The 19757-nt window shown below is 36.9% G+C and overlaps 1 protein-coding gene across 2 annotated transcripts in view; it reads left to right on the forward strand.

Moving 5' to 3' along the window:
• Positions 1-19757, forward strand: part of MDGA2 (MAM domain containing glycosylphosphatidylinositol anchor 2) — an 829607-nt gene that overhangs the window by 563918 nt on the left and 245932 nt on the right. For both annotated transcript variants that reach the window (XM_024573956.3, XM_053928205.1), the window contains one exon: positions 11600-11869. In XM_024573956.3, the coding sequence (XP_024429724.3) occupies positions 11600-11869 (270 nt within the window). The remainder of the gene's footprint in view (positions 1-11599; positions 11870-19757) is intronic.

Consider the following 19757-nt stretch of genomic DNA (forward strand, 5'->3'; position numbering starts at 1 on the left):
AAGGACAAAATCAAGAGGGAGGGTAGAGGTGGGGGAGGGAGGTGGGAATGGCTGGGGTGGGGTGGAGGGAAGGGGAGAAAATGCAGACAACTGTAACTGAATAAAAATAAATTAATTAAAAAAAAGAAACATAGATATATTCCTCTGTTTTCATTCAGTTTATTTTGTCACTATCAATAACCTGGCTAATTAAACTCCTGATGTGATTTAAAAATTTTTTTGAAGATTTTATGTATTTATTTTTAGAGAGGGGAAAGGAGGGAGAAAGAGAAGGAGAGAAACATCAATGTGTGGTTGCCTCTCAAGCACCCCTAACTGAGGACCAGGCCTGCAACCCAGGCATGTGCCGTGACCGGGAATCGAACCAGCAACCCTTTGGTTCACAGGCCAGCACTCAATCCACTGAGCCACACTAGCCAGGGCCTGATGTGATTTTTTAATCTTTGTTCTGTCTTGGAATCAGTTTAGACACTGGAGTAATCTGATTAAGACGCATCATACAATTAGGAAACTGTATGCCCAGGTGTTTTCCCTCAGAAGGTATAAAATGGTCTAGGTTGTCTTTTAGAAATTACCATAATTCCCTTGATGTTTAGAGGAGCAAACAGAGGCCCCACTAAGTTAAATATGTTCCAAATTACTTGTTAATATTAGCTATGAAGCAACCTTACTCAAAGTTACTATACAATGAAATTATAGAATCATAAAAGGAATCAATATACAGTGTCCCCAGGATGTGCAATAAAAGGGAAAAAAAATCTTTATCAGGCCAGTAAGAGAGTAACCAATGAGAAAGTACCTTTTCCCACAGATCCCTCTGTGTTATAACACTGCAGGTAGAAATACCAGCTGCCTCCACTTCAGCAGAACCTTTGTTATTTGCTCTGCCACTCTGCGGAGGGGTTAAGAAGTATAGCTGCGAGGTGAAGAGCAGATGGTCTGAGAGCTGATGTCGTTATCTATTTCGCTGCTGCATGATATCACACAGAAGAGCCTTAATAATGACTGATTTTTAAGTCCCTGTTGAATTATATACATTTTGGTCATCTTATAACAAAGGCTATTTATTTTGGGTTCAGGGATATAATTTGGCTTAATTACATGGTTTATGAATAGTAATGTACATGTTATACTCCTGAGCAAATAAGTAAATACAAAGAAGTGTAAATAATATGCTATGCTGATTTTATATGAGTGGTGTAATAAATGCCAATAGAGAAATCCTTTGTCTTCACTTTGTTAGTAATATAAAGCATGGTTAAGTTTCGATGGGTTGAACAATGAAAGAATTGTCAAGTTGTGATAACTAGTAATTTTCAATGAATGGCTCGTGAAATCCTGAGTCATATTTAAATTCTTTTACATTTTTTTGCTTTGGGGTTGGGTTTTTTTGCTTAAATTTATGATCAATTATAGGTTTTAGGTGGAATGTCTGTTCTTTAATCTTTCAATGCAACATTCTTTTTCCAATAAGATGTTATTGAGCTTCTAATTCTTTGTCAGAACCTTTTCTGGGTGTGGTGGGTACAAATATGAAAAACACTATCTTTTTTACTCTGACATCCAATTCCTAAATATGTCACAGTGAAAAGCAGGGGTAAATGTTGGGGGGTGGGTATTATAGGCTGCTATGCTTGTTAAAAGGAGGGAGCAACTCAATTGGCTTGGACATAAAACCAGGAATTTGGCGAAGAATTGATACGGACACTTGAGCATGGTCAAGTACATAACTATTAGTTTTTACCAGGGGGCTAAGCACTGGGAGAGAATTCCAGGCTGCAGGAATAGCAAGTTTATACTCCTGCTGGTCTTGTGAAGAGGACCCCTCTGCGTATGGACACTATTTCTAAAATCCTAGTATCATCTATAAAGAACAGGAGGTTTTTATGGCCAACCAATTCTTTATTTGGAAGTACTTAGTTCGGATTTTTCTCTCCATTAGAGATGACCCTCTGGGATTCTACTGCAGCAGCATATTGCTGCTTAATTTCCTATAAACTTGAATGCGACCCGATTTTGCCAAGATTTTATCTGTTGGCAAAACACAGTCAGGGGTTGTTTATCAAGGGAGGAAAATATATATGGTGCTAAAGTTGTTAATCATATTTTTCCAATGCTTATGAATACTTTCCAGGTCATTAAGTATTAGTAACCCAACTATTGGCATACTTTATCAACTGCAATGAATTTCTGAGTTTACTCTCTTTTGCTCAACTTGGAACAAAATTCCATTTCAATATTTTTCATTGATTTTGGTCAATGACTACACTGAAATGTAAATGACACTTGTTCTATCTTGTAAAGTCTCATTTCACTGGAGTAACTTTTGGCAAACTTTTTCACTCTAACTGTGCACTAATGGCATAAACTTCCCATCCAGAGACCATAAATGCACTTGACCTCAGAGAACAGGCAGATGGTGTAAGTACGTGAAGTTACCTAAGACAGTGGGAGTCATGGGGGGAGGGCAGGTTCTTTCCCTGCTAGGATATAGCTTCTGAGTGCAGGGGTTCTTTGGCTGTTTTGTCCACTGGTATATCCCAAGTGTCTGTCTGGGAGCCTAATACATAGTAGGCATTCAATAAATACTGAGTGCATGAATGAATATGTTGAAATGTTTTCTATTAGGGAGAACAAGCAATACCTAGTGATATGCATTCGTACCAGCAATGACAGCAAAAGATATTGTGCCAACCAAACAAAACCCATTTAGGGAACTCTTTGTTTGGAACCCATGGTGTTGCAAGTGAAGTCACTTTCACTAGACTTTTATGTATTTTGCCATGAAGGTCCATCCTTACTCTGCCTTCTAAATAATTTCCAGGAATATCTTTCCTGTGAATATTAAAATAATGAAAAATACATGTTGGCTTCAACAACTGTAGGAAAGTCTCTCTCTCTTGCATTGGATACTATTCATGAATACTATTTCAAATATTCCTATATCCTGGAACATTGTCTTAAGGAGAGCTTTCCAATGTGATAGCATTCCTGGGCTTCATGAGAATCAATCAATACGTCAGTAATGATGTTTGAATCATCCCCCAACTAAACAAGCAGCTTATTTTGAGTTTTCAAATCAACTTCGAATATATTCTCTCATTGTTATTTTGTGAAATGTTCACTACTACCTGTATTTCAATGAAATGTGTGTCGAAAATGGATTTCAATGAAATTCATGAAAAATGTAGTGATTGCTATATTATCTCAGTGAAAGGATTAGTTCTTCTGAGAATAACTTTTTTTCTGTTCCTTGAATCTGTAAGCATAGCTTAAGCATATTTTCATATTCTCAAGTTTAAAAAATAGAAGGCCATAGATCAGAAGTAGAAAGTTATGCATATGTATTTTTTTCCTCTCTCCTCCTTGCATTCATACTGTGCTCATACTAATTTCATTTTGTGCCTATATCCTAATGGGTAAAGGTGCCCCTGCTCATCACGCATCCTTCCTTGTTCTTGTTTCTTAATCCTTTTCATATTACCTCCGAGTCACCAATGATAGATCATTGAATTTACATGGAAAGGAGGTCCCAGCAGATGCTCTGGGTATCCTGCTTTCTCTTAGCACATTCTGGAGGTTACTGTAGTTTCTTTTGACAGATTCCATGTTCCGTATCCTTCCGTGAGGTCTCTCTCTGGACTGCAATGTGATCAGTCAAAGCATGAGGCTGGGAAGTTAAGACCCACGGAATAATCCTCAACTACTGAGGGACAACAGTTGGTAGATAAACACCCGCCCAGCCTGCTTGCTCTTCAGAAGGAAAGTTCTGAGCTGTGTTCCGTGTAACACTCTCTTGGAGGGTTCCCAGCAGCACCGGGCCAGGTTTGGCACCATGACAACCCATTCACAGGTGCTGTTTGACTGGTTTTTCTTCGTTTTTTGTCTTTCTTCTCTGCTCTTTCAATATGCTTCCTGGAATCTCCACTCAAATTCACTGCTTGTATCAGGACCTGCTTTTGGGGGGAATTCAGACTAAGACAAATATCATTCCAGCTGAGGATTTTTTATTGGAGTGCTTTCTGTTTTTTCATGTTTCTTATTTCTCATGGTTTTCTCTATGACTCACTTTCTAATTCACATATTACTTCTAGTCAAAGAAGCACATCTTCGAATATCTCTAATTCAGGGCAACTGACAGCTTTATACTGTAGTATCTGCTTTATATCGACTCCATCAAAGAGTCTGGGGTGGAAAAGCAGACTCCTGTTTAAAAATGAGGAGTCCCAGATTTACGGAGGGCCAAAGTCTCCAAAATATGAAGATGATTAGCACTGCATTGATTTCAATTTTAAGCCACCTTTATCTTAAATAATTTATTATGTTAGATAGCAATTAAAAAAAAACACCTGAGAAGTCATTGACCTCAGCTAAAATAGTATATTCTTTCTACAGAATATATTCTTAATTAACTCCAAACTCAGTCTTTCTATCACACATCTAGAGGACCTTATGAGGAACTGACTCACTAAAATTTGTAGTGGGCATGAACCCTAGCCTACAAACTCAAGTTTAAAGAAATGTATATTTTCTTATTACTTTATAATTCAACTTCAATTTTATATCAACCATAATTTTAAAATTTTGTCTCAATGTGGAGTTGCCATTTCCACCATATTTTATTTAAATTCCAGGGGGTGCTGTATTTTACCTAAGTGTAGGACATGAGATCTGAATTTTTTGATAGACATGTATCACCTGAGATCTCTCTCATTCCTATTATCTTGGCTCGTTCAGTATAGCCGGCCTCTCTTCTTCCGTTCCACCATTGTGGGGATGGTGATTTTCCTCTCAACTATGGAGCCTTTCCTATGAGACTCACGATATCCTTGTATGTCTAGCCAGTCACACTCGGTGATCTCAAACCAGGAAAGGGCACACAGGTCCTCTCTGCGCTTAAATATCCCAATGTTCAGGATTCGTGTGGGAATCAGGAGGCCAGCTCTACCTCTTTCTGTGCCCAATGAAGTATCTGTTACGCAGCCCAAGAAAACTTGTTTTTCCCCCCAGGAAGGGAGAGAAGAATTCCCTTTCTCAGAGATATTTCCTAAACATATTTTCCATATTACAGTTATTGGATTTAGGAGTTTGGAAAAAAGAAAGAAGAGGCTGGCCTTCGTCTCTTTTCCTTCCCATTCTTCTTTTCCTCTTTCTACTCCACCTTCTCTTCTACCCTCTCTTCATCCTCTGTCTCTCCCTGTTTCTCTCTCTCTGTCTCTTTCTCTCTCTGTCTCTCTCTCTCTCATCATTCTATTTCATCCCATTTCTCCCAGGACCTATCTCTTCTATCTACTATCTATCTATCTATCTATCTATCTATCTATCTATCTATCTATCTATCTATCTTTCTATCTATCATCTATCTATATCAATCTAATCTCTTTACCATCTTCTGTATTCCCATCAACAAGCACATGGAATATGCTCAAATGTTGGCAGAGCAATGAAGAAGAGAAGCAACTTTCTATGATGACCTGTGCCTTCCATCATTAAGTACTGGCAGGATATCAGTCTGAAGGTCTGACTGGCAGCTCAGTCAGGTGTACGCACTGTGTACAGAATGCTTGTAGCTGGTAGCACGTGTGCTATGTTAAAAGCAGATTTATTTGGAATTATTATTATGTGATTTGAGCCATGTTTTGTCAATAACTACAAAACATTTGAAATATGAGATGATTTTTCACGTAATTTGAAAGATTTCTTATGTTTACATATTTCACTTTCTGCCACTTGTTACTTTTGTTTGACGAACATCCCAAATAAAAATTACACACTGTCCATTCATTATTTCCCTTGTACCCTTTTACCTTCATGTTTAATGTATTTCTTTCTTAAAAATGAGCTTAAAATAGTAATCTCTCTCTCCCATGCTGCTGTGAAGAGTGAGTAGATGTATAGATCCTGCAACATGTTTTAGAACAGTACACTTTCCTCATGGTAATAAGGGAAGCAATGACCATTACTAGGTCTTACATGTTTAAACTTGTGTAGCAATGGAATAATTTGACCAATACAGCAAGAGACATTTACAGAACACTCAGCGACTCGATAGCAGAGGTTTATCTTTCCTCATTTCCTATATACTGACATAGGAAGAGGAAGCTGAAGGAGCAGCTTATGATGCGCAGACTCAGGGTGGTTGGACAGTTCAAGGACATGGAAAACATAGCATGCACTTGAAAGCAGATGATGATATAGATAATACCTTTTGTCTATGAGCTTTTAAAGAGTTTATGTTGAATTTTAGAAAAAAACCAATCGTTTTAACTTATGAATAAAAATATTACAAAACAAAATTAATAAATGTTTAATTATGTTTCTTCAAAATATATTGGTGTACCTAAATATCTTTTATATATTTTATAGGAACTGTAAAATTCAAAATGATCTTAAACTATCACTGCCACATGTATCAGAGTAAAATAGAATAACCTCATTTTATAGTGACTGAATTTTTTATACCAGTCACACATTTATTTCTTTGCTGATTTATGGATTTCCCTTACTAATAGTTATTAAGCATCCACTATATACCAAACTCTGGACCAGGCCATGAGGGTGGTAATAAAAATAGAGGCAAAGGGAAACATTTTTTAAATGCATATTTTGTGCTAGGCTCTACTGTAAGCACTTTATACATGGTAAATTACCTCAACATTACAAGATAGTTAACAATTATTTTCTGCTATATCAAGATGGAAAACTGTGACATTTAAGAGTGGAAGAATTTATCCAAGTCCAAGCAGTTATTAATAGCACAGTGAAGATCTGAACCCATATATCACTTACCGTTCAACCATCATGCCACACTTCAGAGAATGAAATCATAACACTACTCCTGGCTGAAGAGCAAGGGTGGTAGCTGACTAATGTTATACAATGTGATGGGAAAGGGAAAACTTGGGGGGCTATGGAAGCTTATAAGAAGGAAGTAACTAGCTCCAGATGTTTTAAATTACTTTTTAAAAATTATTTTTAGAAGATTTTATGTATGTATGTATGTATGTATGTATGTATGTATTTATATACAGAGGGGAGGGAGCAAGAGAGAGAGAGAGACATCGATGGATGTGTGGTTGCCTCTCATGTGCCCCCTACTGGAGACCTGGCCTGCAACCTATGCAGGTGCCCTGATTGGGAATTGAACTGGTCACCCTTTGGTTTTGCAGCCCAGCACTCAATCCACTGAGCCACACCAGCCAGGGCTAAATTACTCTTCAGTATATCCCCAAAATAGCAAAGAATCCTTTTAGTAAGAAATCTTTTCTTTAAAATATTTTTAGTAATAGAAAAAAATTTTAATGTTCCTACTTTAATTTTTTTTTTCCTACGGCATAACTTACACTTAAGCTTGATGAATCCTGGTGTTCCTATGGTTCTTATGCAAAGTCTCATAGTTTAAAACGTTGCTATTTTTACAATCAAAAGTTAGACATTAATGCAAAAATGACAAAAATTTAGCCTTTAATCTTTTCAAGATTTAAAGCCATAAAAGTTTGAGACTAAAATATTTATAAATATTCTTAAAATCTTTAATTCTGTAGCCATTGTTTGTGGTCTGTTTGGGCTACTTTTAAAATCAGTGATAATTAGAAAAAAATAAATGTCATCTTCAAATAAAAATAAGTTGGGCAGCACTGTCTTTAAATCAGAAATGGAAAACAAGGAGTTATTAATAAGACGGTGAATATGGTTCTGCAATGTATCATAAATATTTTGTTCTATATATTGTTTTTGAACTCTGAAATTGTCTTGAGATATTAAGAAAAATATTGTCTAAGAGAAAACCAACTTCTTCTTATACAAGTCAATTTCAAGCTCAAGTGTTTCTTAATTTAATGTCATCATTGTGTGTTTCCGCAGGCCAGACATACAATACGAATGGCCCTTAGGCCTTGTCACTTTTAATTTTACTAAAATATGGTGCAAAACAAATGAGATTTGTTTATATGATATAAATGTTGGACTCTAAAATATATTGTGTTCACCATTTAAACTATTTAATTTTTAATTTTTAAGTATATTTTATTGATTATGGTATGACAGTTGTCCCAGTTTTCCCCTTTTGCCTACCTCCACTGGGTACTCCCTTTTCCTTAAGCAATCCCCCCATTAGTTCATGTCCGTGGGTCATGTGTGTAAGTTCTTTGGCTTCTCTGTTTCCTATACCATTCTTAACCTCCCCCCTGTCTATTTTGTATTTTGTACCTACCAATTATGCTTCTTATTCCTTGCAACCTCCCCTCCATTATCCTACTCCCCCCCCCCCCGCTGATAACCCTCCAGATAATATCCGTATCTATGACTGTTTCTGTTTTGTTGTTTTGCTTAGTTTGTTTTTTAGATTCACTTGTTGATATTTGTGAGTTTGTTGTCATTTTAATGTTCATACTTTTGATCTTTTCTTAGAGAAGTCCCTTTAGCATTTCATAGAATAAGGGCTTGGTGATGATGACCTCCTTTAGCTTTACCTTGTCTGGGAAGCACTTTATCTGCCCTTTAATTCTAAGTGATAGCTTTGTTCTGTAGACTAATTTTGATTGTAGGTTCTTGCCTTTCAACACTTTGAATACTTCTTGCCAGTCCCTGCTTGCCTGCAAAGTTTCTTTTGAGAAATCCGCTGATAGTCTTATGGGAACTCCTTTGTAGGTTACTGTCTGCTTTTCTCTTCCTGCTTTTAAGGTTCTCTCTTTATCTTTAACTTTTGGCAATTTAATTCCAATGCATCTTTGTATGGTCCTCTTTGGGTCCAACCTCTCTGGCACTCTCTGTGCTTCCTGGTCTTATATTTGTATGTCTTTTGCCAAATTGGGGGAGTTTTCTTTCATTATTTTGTCAAATAAGTTTTCAGGTTCTTGTTCTTCCTCTTCTCCTTCTGGCACCTCTAATATTTAGATGGCATGTTTGGAGATGTCCCGGAGTCTTCTTGCTCTCTCCTCATGGGTTTTTTGGGGGATTTTTTGAATTCTTATTTCTACATTCTGTTTGCTTGAGTGCTTATGTTCCAATTCATTGATTTAAACCCCTGCTTCCTTCCTTTCACTGTTGGTTCCCTGTGGATTTTTCTTTATTTCACTTAGTGTAGCCTTCATTTCGTCCCTTATGCTTTTGTCATACTCAGTGAGATCTCTAAGCATCCTTATCATGAGTGTTTTGAATTCTGCATCTGATAGGTTGGCTATCTCCATTTCACTTAGTTCTTTTACTGAGATTTTGTTCCGTTCTTTCATTTGAGCCATATTTCTTTGTCTCCTCAATTTGTTAGCCTCCCTATGTTTGTTTCTGTGTATTAGGTAGAGCTGCTTTGACTGGCGCACCTGTTACCTTGTATGAGGTGGAGCCTTAGGTATTCCACAGGGTGGGGCAGCCCACTTCAGCACTTTGTGGCTTTGTGTGGGGGGGAGGGGTCTGAGAGGGGGAATGCCACTGCCTGACTGCTATTCTGCACTTGCCCCACTTCCAGTCACTTATGCAACTGGCACCTCTCCAGCTGTTTCCCTGGTTGTAAATCCCAGAGTAGCTGGGTTTGAGTATGTTTTAGGATCCTGTGGGCCCTTTTTAACAAACTTTCCTCAGAGACCTGCAGTTGCTCTTGCCTCCCCTACCCCCATTGGTTTTTACAGCCAAGAGTTATGGGACTTTATTTTCCTGGTGCTAGGAACCCTGGGCTGTGCAGTCTTGCCTGGAGCTCACGCCCCAGGTATACCTAATGTGGGACCACCCATTCCACTGGCTGCTGCCACCACCTGGTTGCTGCCACCTCACCACTGCCACACTGTGTCTTCTCCACCCTGGCTCCCCATCCCCAGCCCTACTACCCATCTGGGTAGTCTTCTAAAATATGTCTTCTTTAAATCCTTGGTTGTGGGACTTCCATACTGTTCGATTTTCTGGCAGTTTCGGGTGATTTTAGTTTTGAGGTTAGTTGTAATCCTTAAGGTTGTGCAAGGAGGCACAGCATGTCTGCCTATGCCTCCATCTCTACTGGAAGTCTCTAAAATAGTATTTAAACTGAATACCTTTGTAAGAGATATACTTATATCCAATTGGGCTACAGGGATTTCTTTTACTTTTGCATGATATTTCAATAATTATTTATAATATCTAATTTCAAAATATTTAATTAATATCTTCCATCAATTGCACAACATCAAATAATTCTTTGAGGTATTTTTTTTTCTACCAAACTGCAGTGTCTTTGCGTGTTATTTTCACTACATGAATTCATCAACAGGTTTTTAATCATAAATAATCATAATTTAAAGTCAACATCCATAATGGGCTATTAAGACACTTTGAAAACTTCCATATTACTTAAAATCATGTTAGAAAGACCAATATACGAAAATGATTTTAAAAACATCATCTAGTCATGTCATACCTTGTCCCACATAACCATATTAATAATGTGAAAATTTTTCTTGCTCTCCTCTGGCTTTCTGTTTCTTTAAACAAATCAGATCATATTGAACCATAAAGGGAGTTTACCTTTTATTCTGAGAAAAACTCTGTGGCTCTAAGCTGAAGCTAATATCTAAACAAAAGAAAAAAATGCACAGTACAATTGAACACCTTAAATGTTTCCAATATAGATTGATTTCATCTAATACAGTTTTATCTTTGACATAAGATATGTCTGAGTGTGCAAACTCAAACACCAGCATAGTCCACGCCCCTGGTTTTATTGAGAGATGCATTACATGGGCTGCCATTGCATTGTAAACAGGAAAAAAATGCTATACGTAAACACAGTTTGTATTCAGTTTCTATTTTAAGTGTTTGAGGAAAAGTCTATAACATAGCATATTTTATTTAATAGATATCTATTCTTGTATTTTTAAATCTGAAAGATGGCAAATGACTTGTTTTCGCTCAGGAGATTATTCTAACTCAAAAGGAGAGCTATTGCAGACATAGTTTGATGACTATGTTTGAGGTCTCATTTTTTGTTTGTTTCTCAATTATAAAGCAGTAGTTAATGAGAACTCAGTAGGTAAACCTTTGTGAACAGAGAAGTTAGAGATGAAGTATGGGGTCTGTCTTAGAATTAGATGGTTTTGTTTTTCTTTCAAGATCAAAAACCAGGCCTACTTCTTGGTAAAAGGTTGGAATGATCTATGCCTCTATCTCTTACTTATTTTTATTTAGGTTACAAGAACATATGTATCATTTCACTACAGAATGATCCAAAAATTAAATAATTGATGATCTTTGCCATGAAAAATAGGGAGTGAACAGCTACAATATTTATATGTGGAATGACAAAAACAAATGGTCATTGTCAACATTAAAAAAGAAAGAGATTTTTGTTTTAAAACCTTATCCCTCTTACTATTCTAATTTGGAACAATACTCCAGGAACACATAAATGTTAATTCTCCTCTCCATGTGCAAGATTCTTAATATCATTCTCCAGGTTTATGCCACAGAATTAAAATACATAATCATTATCTCTGGTTTCAATTTGATAAATAAAGTAGGATTTTGACAAAAGAGAGCAATATTTATCTTAATTGTTTGAATAAATATAAAGCATACTGTTGAATTCTCATCATAGTAGATCTAAATAGGTGCATGTTCTTTTGTTTATGTCTTTTAGCATCTCCGTCAATTAAACTCTTGGTGGATGACCCTATAGTTGTAAATCCCGGAGAGGCCATAACATTAGTGTGTGTTACGACAGGAGGAGAGCCTGCGCCGTCTCTCACCTGGGTCAGGTCCTTTGGGATTCTGCCCGAAAAGACTGTTTTGAATGGAGGAACTTTGACCATACCTGCCATCACCTCAGAAGATGCTGGCACTTATAGCTGCATTGCCAATAACAACGTAGGAAACCCTGCAAAAAAGTCCACCAACATCATTGTGAGAGGTACGTTTGCCTAGAGATTGTGACAAATAGATTTCTGGGTGAGCCAGGCTATCACAAAGCAAATGCTGTTTGATATAAAAAAGTATTTTCCAAACTATTGCATATATATGTAACATATGCAGAAAATGTTTATAAATAATGAATGATGTCTAATTTTAAATGGACCTTGAAATTCCTAAATATTAATGCCAATGTCTTACATTTCCATTGAATAGTTCTCATGACATATTCTTAGTGGTGCCATTGAATAGTTCTTACAATATGTTCTGAGTAAAAGAAATGATTAGAATGCAACTGTGGCATAGAACATTAAACATTGTTACATAGATCATGTATTAGTTAGGAGTTTCACAGGTTTATCAATTTAATGGTCAATAATCATTTATTGAATTCCTATTACAAGCAGAGTTTTAAATTGTGAAATTATATGGAGACCTATAAAACATTGACCTGTACTCAAGGATTCTATTGTCAGGTACTAAAAAAAAATTCATCAATGAATAGTCATATGATATAGTGTATGGCAAGCATAAGCAAAAGCTATAGAAATATTAAAATATATAGTGGCCTCTGGCACAGGTTACTAGGGAATATCTAATGATATTTGCACTAGGTCTTCTACAGTGGGTAGAGTTTTTATAGACTAAGATTAAAGAGATACATGGAAAAGTCAGGGACAGTAATGGGCAAATTGTATTTGAGTGATTGATGTAAAATGTGGGTCACTAAGACAATAGTAGCAGGGATGTTCTAGTGTGGCTGCTGCCAGCTAGTGTGCTTGTGCTACATGTAAGGTGAGATGCTTTCCCTCCTTTTTGGAGGATTTACATTAACTGTGCTAGGAGAGCGCCTGCATCTTCATGTCTCAGTGGCATGGTCCTGGGTTGGGGACGGAGGACAGATGCTGATGCCTCTAAAGTTGAAGCAGATATCTACATGCCCAAGAGGACTTTTCCAGCAGACAAATGAAAGGAAGGAAGGCAGATAAGCACACAAAGAAATAATATATGGAAGGAATAACAAGAGGAGGTCCACAAATGGAATTATGTTACCCTTCTTATTTTAAATATCAGCATTGATGAAATGGGCCTTTCTAATTCCTTATCCCAGTGAGTAACCACATTCTGTTCACCTTCTACCCCAAATTTGAAAAGAAAGCAAAAACTTTACAAATCACCAATGTTTATCATTTCTGCTTTTTGTTTGCTTTAAAATACTTGCTTTTGCAAGTAGCTATGAAAAGATGCTACTAAATCTTGCTCTAATCATTTTGATATTACTTAAAGCATTGGAAAACTATCCTTAAGGGTCATGAATGCAGCATAGAATCCTTTATTTCATTATTTTATCAAGGACAGGAACTCACCAGAGAAAAATGATGCATTAAATCTAGTTTGACAACAGGATCATCCACAACCATATTGAATCCACGTCCAAATGGCGACATGTCCAGCATAAATGTGTTGCTCAGGCACCCTTTGTAAAAAATGAACTCAATCCACAGCAAATATACAGTCAGAGAATGATTTGCTCTTTCCCACCCTCACAGTTTTTATCTGAGCTCTTACAGAGGCCAGTTTCCAACTTCAACACCTAAAGTACATAAGACCCTAAAAGTGTATTATCCCAATGTATAATTTTCATGCCTTTAATTCATCTGAAATACACATTTGCATAGTCATGTTATATTAATAGAGGAAGCTCTCATTAGAGGCATACATATAACTCACAAAATCAAGTTTGAACATAACCTTACTGCACATAGAAACAGTTGTGTTAAAGAGTCAGAGATTACACTGTAGAGAAAAAAACTGCTACAACACCGTAAGGCATCTCATTTCTGCCACAAAGGCCAAGAAATGCAGCTAAAGAAAAATGGTTTTCTTTTCATTATAGCAAAGAAATTATTCACAAGTGCTCTGAATTTGTAGACCTCTATAATGTCTTAGAGTAGAAGTTCAACAGTAGAGTTCAACAGTAGAAGTTGAACCCCACATTTATTTTCTCCCCATTCTTTTCTTGTACATAAATCAAGATCCACACACCATGTATTCTGAGGAAGAACAAGGATATTCTGTGTATAGAATGCTCATTACCATTTGAGAATATCTGTGGATAAAATAAGAGTTCAGAGTGTATATAGGAATAAAATTGTAGAAACATTTGTGAATTCATCACTTGATTTTTTTTAAAAATAGAAAGCACTTCAAAATAAACAATGTGGATATCATTCCATGATGATAACAAGCTCCAACCTGAAGAGGAATATCATATGTTTTAATATTCTCTTAGAGCATTTTTCAGTATAACTGTAGTGACTTTTTTGTCACTACAATGAAATATTACAATGAGAAATCCACTTTTCTCCCAAGTTAGGATAGAAGCAGTTGCTTAATACCATGTGATAAGAAAATTATGCTGATTTCCTCACTTTATGGGAGGTGGTCTGAGCTCACGGCTTTCCAAGTCCTGTTAGACGATAGGACGTTCCTGTCCAAAGTTCCCTGTTGTTGTGATTTGCTGTATTTAAAGATGCTCACGTTTCTTTCCCATTGTGAATTGAACATGTGTTGAACAAGCATTATTCATAACATGTTCAAACCATTACTGCATTTTGGTGTTCTGTGGTCATTTTGACTTTCATGCAGTGTCCCCATGTTCCCCTACAACAGGAAGAGTCAGGCAGACCCCGTGACCCTTCCGCTTATTCTCACAAATAGAGAGTCCTATGGTACATTTAAATCATGAGCGCACATTCACTCAGTGTTTTGGACGCATGATCTGAAATAGTATTAAAACAATTTAAAAATGTCTCCCCTGCTTAGCTTGGGTGCACTTTCGGTTGAAGGTCTGGTCCTATGCGAAACCCTCCATGGGACTGAGATGGTGAAATAGACGGGTTCGCCCTCAGCCACCTTAAGCTTGGAAGAAGGTGCATCTCACGATGTTCTCCAAAGATATCCTTCTAAGCAAATTCGGTCTGTCTCCCTGTCTCTACCTTTAATTGTCTATCAAGTCCAGGAATCATGGAATGGATGTTTTTACTTCCTTTGAAAAGTTTACATAAGAAGGTGTCTGTTCTGCACTCACTGTGGAATCCGTGGCTTCCGTTCTCAGCAAACATGAGTCAGGAAACGGCCACTCTATTATCTCATCTCACAAGAATATAGAAGGATTATGAGAACTTTCAAAATTTCTAGCAAACATTTTAAAATTTGATCAATCCATCAATAAGTCTTCTTGGCCCAATCTTCAAACTATACTCTAAACCTGACCATATTTTGCCACATTCACTGATACCACCCTTGGGTAAACTATCCATTGCTCCCCTACTTGATTAAAATAGCCTTTTCATTATTTATCGTTTCAGTCCAGACTATCTTTTAAGAGGGGCTGTTTTTTTTTCACCATGTTAGATGAGGTAGCCTAGGCTGAGTTAAACAATAGGCGAGTAATTACTCAAAACAAAAACACTTCAGTTGTTTTTCATAAGAGAGTGCAGGATTTTACCTAGTTGATGATACTGATGCTGTTATTGTGTGTGAGACTGATGAGTGTACGTTGGGAGGTGCCTGTAGGAGCAGAGACTCTACTCCATGCAGTCATTCAAGCACCTGGACTGATGCTGCCTGGCCTCTGTCATCTTCAACCTGTGGTTACTAAGGTTGCTCTGAGTGTTAGCTCCTTTCCTGTCAGCTGGAAGTGGGAGGAGCTTGAAGAAACACACATGGGAGATTTTTATGGGTTACTTATGCATTAGATCCAATCACTTTTCATTGGCTAGATATTAGGTACCTAGTTATATTTGCTGATGTGGAGGATGAGAGATGTATTCTTACTGTGTGCCTGGGAATAAGAGGACATGGATTTTTGTCAGCAGCTAACCCTCTCTGTTACATTCATGCAAGAGAAAGTGATTGACATCACCTCATTCTCCCAATCACATTCCTCCCATGGCTTCCCATGTCACCTACGATGGAATTCAAATTCATTATCACCATGTCACATCCCTCTCCTCTTTTAGACACATCATTCTCATTGTTCTTTTTCACAGGTCAGTACTTAAATATTTACTGTTCAGCCTGGAAAGTTAATTTTAAAATACTATCTCCTGGGAAATGGCTTCCCTGACCACTTTATCTTAACTCACCCCTAATTCCTTTACATGATTTATTGTCTATTCTTGTCCTATAACTACCTGGAGTCACTTTATACATATTTCTTTAGTTATTGTTTATTTCTTTCTCAGGATGACAGGTACAAAGAATGCATCTGTTGTCTTACTCAGTGACAGTGCTGAAGTGTAGAAAATGACTAAGCCTTTAGTAGATGTTCAATAAATATATAGTGAATGAACAAAATCTCTCTTTTAAGTTCACTGACTTATATTAGGCACTTTTTTAGAACATCCATCTCTCTTTCATAACATAAGTATGTACCAGATGATATGAAGCAAAATTAGGAAATTCCATATCTGTATTAAATAATATTAAACATCTGTGTGATATGACTAGCTCATTCCATAGGCCACATTCTTCTGATTATTCATTGCTGTGTAACAAGCCACCCAAAAACAGGAGCATAAAACAAGAGCAATCGTTTATTGTGTTCACAAATCTGAGAATTAAAAGGTGAGCTAAAAAATTCAGGGTCCCATAGAAATTTTATTCAGAAGGTAGCTGGGCTAGAGTATCTTCGTGGTTCTTCCACGTAAATACCTGGTGCCTGGACTAGAGAGTCCAGACTGCCATGTTCCCCATGCTGGTTTCCTCTCTCTCTCTCTCTCCTGTTCTTTCTCTCTCTTCCTTCCTCCTTTCTTCTCTCCCCTCTTCCCTCCCTCCCTCCCAGCCTCCCCATTTGCTCTCTCAATAGCCTCTGTCAGTAGTCTCTATATGTTTTTTCCACATGCCACATTGTTGTAATCCTTGGGCCAGGGTCTAGGAAATGAATGGATTCTTCTAATCCAGCTTCTGAAGTCATTCTGTATCGTTTCTGCATTCTGTCCATCAAGATGGTGATAAAGGATAACCTGGTTTCTGGATGGAACCAGGTATCTTTATCTTTTTTTTTTTTTTTAAGAGAGATAGAGGGTGGGAGGGAGAAAGAGGGAGAAAAACATTGATTGGTTGCCTCTTGTCCACACCCGGCCAGAGAAACCAGTGATCTCCCACTTTGCCGGGTGATGCCCAACCAACTGAGCACCCTTGCCAGGGTCAGACATCTCTGTCTTTGGAAGGGAAGACTGTCAGCTAATCCGCAGACATGTTTTAAAGCCATCACACTACGCATTGTACTCCACAAACAATACTATTCACGTCACACTCCCATGCTGCCTCCATTCTCATTTATGCCTCTATTTTTCCCTTTTTCTCCTTAATTTCATCAACCCCCATCTTGAACCCATGACCACTGCAAAGTGACATTGTATTCCTTTTAATTTTAGTATTACTCTGTTTTTGTGGGATGTGATCTTAGATTCCTAATGTGGAGAAATAAAAAGATTCCACTATTGAAATAGATTTCACCTTTACAGATGAATTCAGTATGTGTTCAGTGAAGCATGAATTTACAGTTTTTTAGCTGCACAGAAATATACTATTACCTCCAGGGACATCATAACCCACTGTTCTGAAAAGTTAGTTTACCTAACTCTGTTCACATGAAAGTACTGATTTCTTTAAATATTTGAATTTTAATATGAAACATATTTGTTTGGAACTAATTTAATATATATGTATCAAATGATAGCACTGCTAAAATTTCAAAATGATCTTTATTTAGGCTTATTACAAAAAAATCTTAAAATTTAAAAATTCTATGGGAGAAGACTTTGAACCTTTGTGCCAGTTTCATTTAGGTAAAGTAATAGTTATATATTGATTGAGCATTTTTATTATGTACCAGGCTACCTATGTCCATTAACTATGGTACACTATGTCCATTAACTTTTTAATTCAAAGTATATGAGATAAAATATTATTCTTTCTATTTAAAGAAAAGTAAAACTAAGGAGGGAACAATTAAGTAAATTTCTCAAAATAAGCCTTATTTTAGCTGCAGACCTGGGATTCAAAACCCACACAATATGATTCCAGGGTTACTGTGTTAACGAAGGTACATAGTGCCTTTCAAAATTTAGCCTAGTTTTTAAAAATATGTAGGCCCATTTTAAGATGGCAGAGGAGTACACAGAAGCTACACTGACCTCCCAGGACCAAGCTGGAATACAACTAAATTAAAGAAATATCATCCTGAATAACCAACTGAACACCACCTGGGAGTCTTATAACCAAGGACAGATGGAAGAAACCACATCACAACAAGACTGGCAGAGAGCACAGAGGTGCAGGAGGGATCTAACTAATATATAGAAACAAATACAAAGAATCAGGCAAAATGGGAAGATAAAGAAATGAGCCCAAGTTAGAGAACAAGAATTCTCCAGAAGAAGAACAATGTGAAATGGAGGCAAGCAATTTATCAGATAGAGGGCTTGGAGTCATGATTATAATGATACTCAACAATAAAAAAAAGACATATAGACCATAAAGAGGGACCAGAGAGAAACAAAGATGCAATACCTGAAATAAATAATATACCGGAGGGGAAAACTATAGGCTAGATGAAGCAGAAGATTGAATCAGTGATTTGGAATACAAGGTAGTAAAAAAAAACAAGAAAGCAGCAAAAAGAAAAAAGACTTTTAAAAAAGAAGAGAGCTAAAGAACTTTAAGGACAACATGAAGTATAACAACATTTACGTCATTGGAATACCAGAAGGAGAAGAGAGTAAGCCACGGATCAAGAATATATTTGAAGAAATGACAGAAAACTTCCCTAATCTGGTGAAGGGAAAAGACACACAAGTCCAGCAAGCACAGAGAATACCGAACAATAAGGACCGAAGAGGCCTACAAAAAGATACATCAAAATGAAAATGGTAAAGCTTAAAGACAAGGAGAGTTTCCAAGAAGCTGCAAGCAAAAAGCAGACAAATACCTACAAGGGAGCAGGAGTATCCGATCTTTTGGTGTCTGTGGACCACACTGGATGAAGAGTTGTCTTGGGCCACACATTAAATACACAAACACTAATGGAAAGTGATGATCAAATAAAAGGTTTTAAGTTTACAATTTTGTGTTGGGCCACATTCATAGCCATCCTGGGCAGCATGCGGCCAGTGAGCCGCAGGTAGGACACCCCCCGATGACTGTCATCTGATTTCTCAACAGAAACATTTCAGGCCAGAAGGGATTGGCATGAAATATTCAAAGAGATGAAAAGAAAGGACCAACAACCAAAGCTACTTTTGCAGCAAGGCTGTCATTTAAAAATTGAAGGAAAAATAAAGAGCTTCCCAGACAAGAAAAAGCTAAAGGAATTTATTAACACTAAATCAGTGGTGCAAGAAATGTTAACGGTTTGCTTTAAGAAGTAGAAAAAGAAAAAGAAAAAAAAACAGAGGAAAATAGTTGAAAAGTAAAATGACAATAATGCATATCTATCAATAATTCCCTTAAATGTAAATGACTTAAGTGCTGTAACCAAAAGACATAGGGTAGCTGAAAGGATAAGAAAATAAGACCCATATATATATGTTGTCTCCAAGAGACACACACCTGAAATCAAAAGATGCACACAGACTAAAAGTAAAGGGATGGAAAAAGATATTTCATGCAAATAGAAAGGGAAAAAAGCTGGGGTAGCAATACTTAAAATCGACAAAAAAAGTTTTAAAAAACTACAGTAAGAGACAAAGAGGACACTACATAATGATAAAGGGAACAATCCAACAAGAGGATATAACACTAGTAACCATTTATGCAGCAAACATAGGAGCACCTATATATTTAAAGCAAATCTTGATGGACATAAAGGGTGAGAGTGA

The sequence above is a fragment of the Desmodus rotundus genome, chromosome 7, assembly GCF_022682495.2.
Source record: "Desmodus rotundus isolate HL8 chromosome 7, HLdesRot8A.1, whole genome shotgun sequence".
NCBI lineage: Eukaryota > Metazoa > Chordata > Mammalia > Chiroptera > Phyllostomidae > Desmodus > Desmodus rotundus.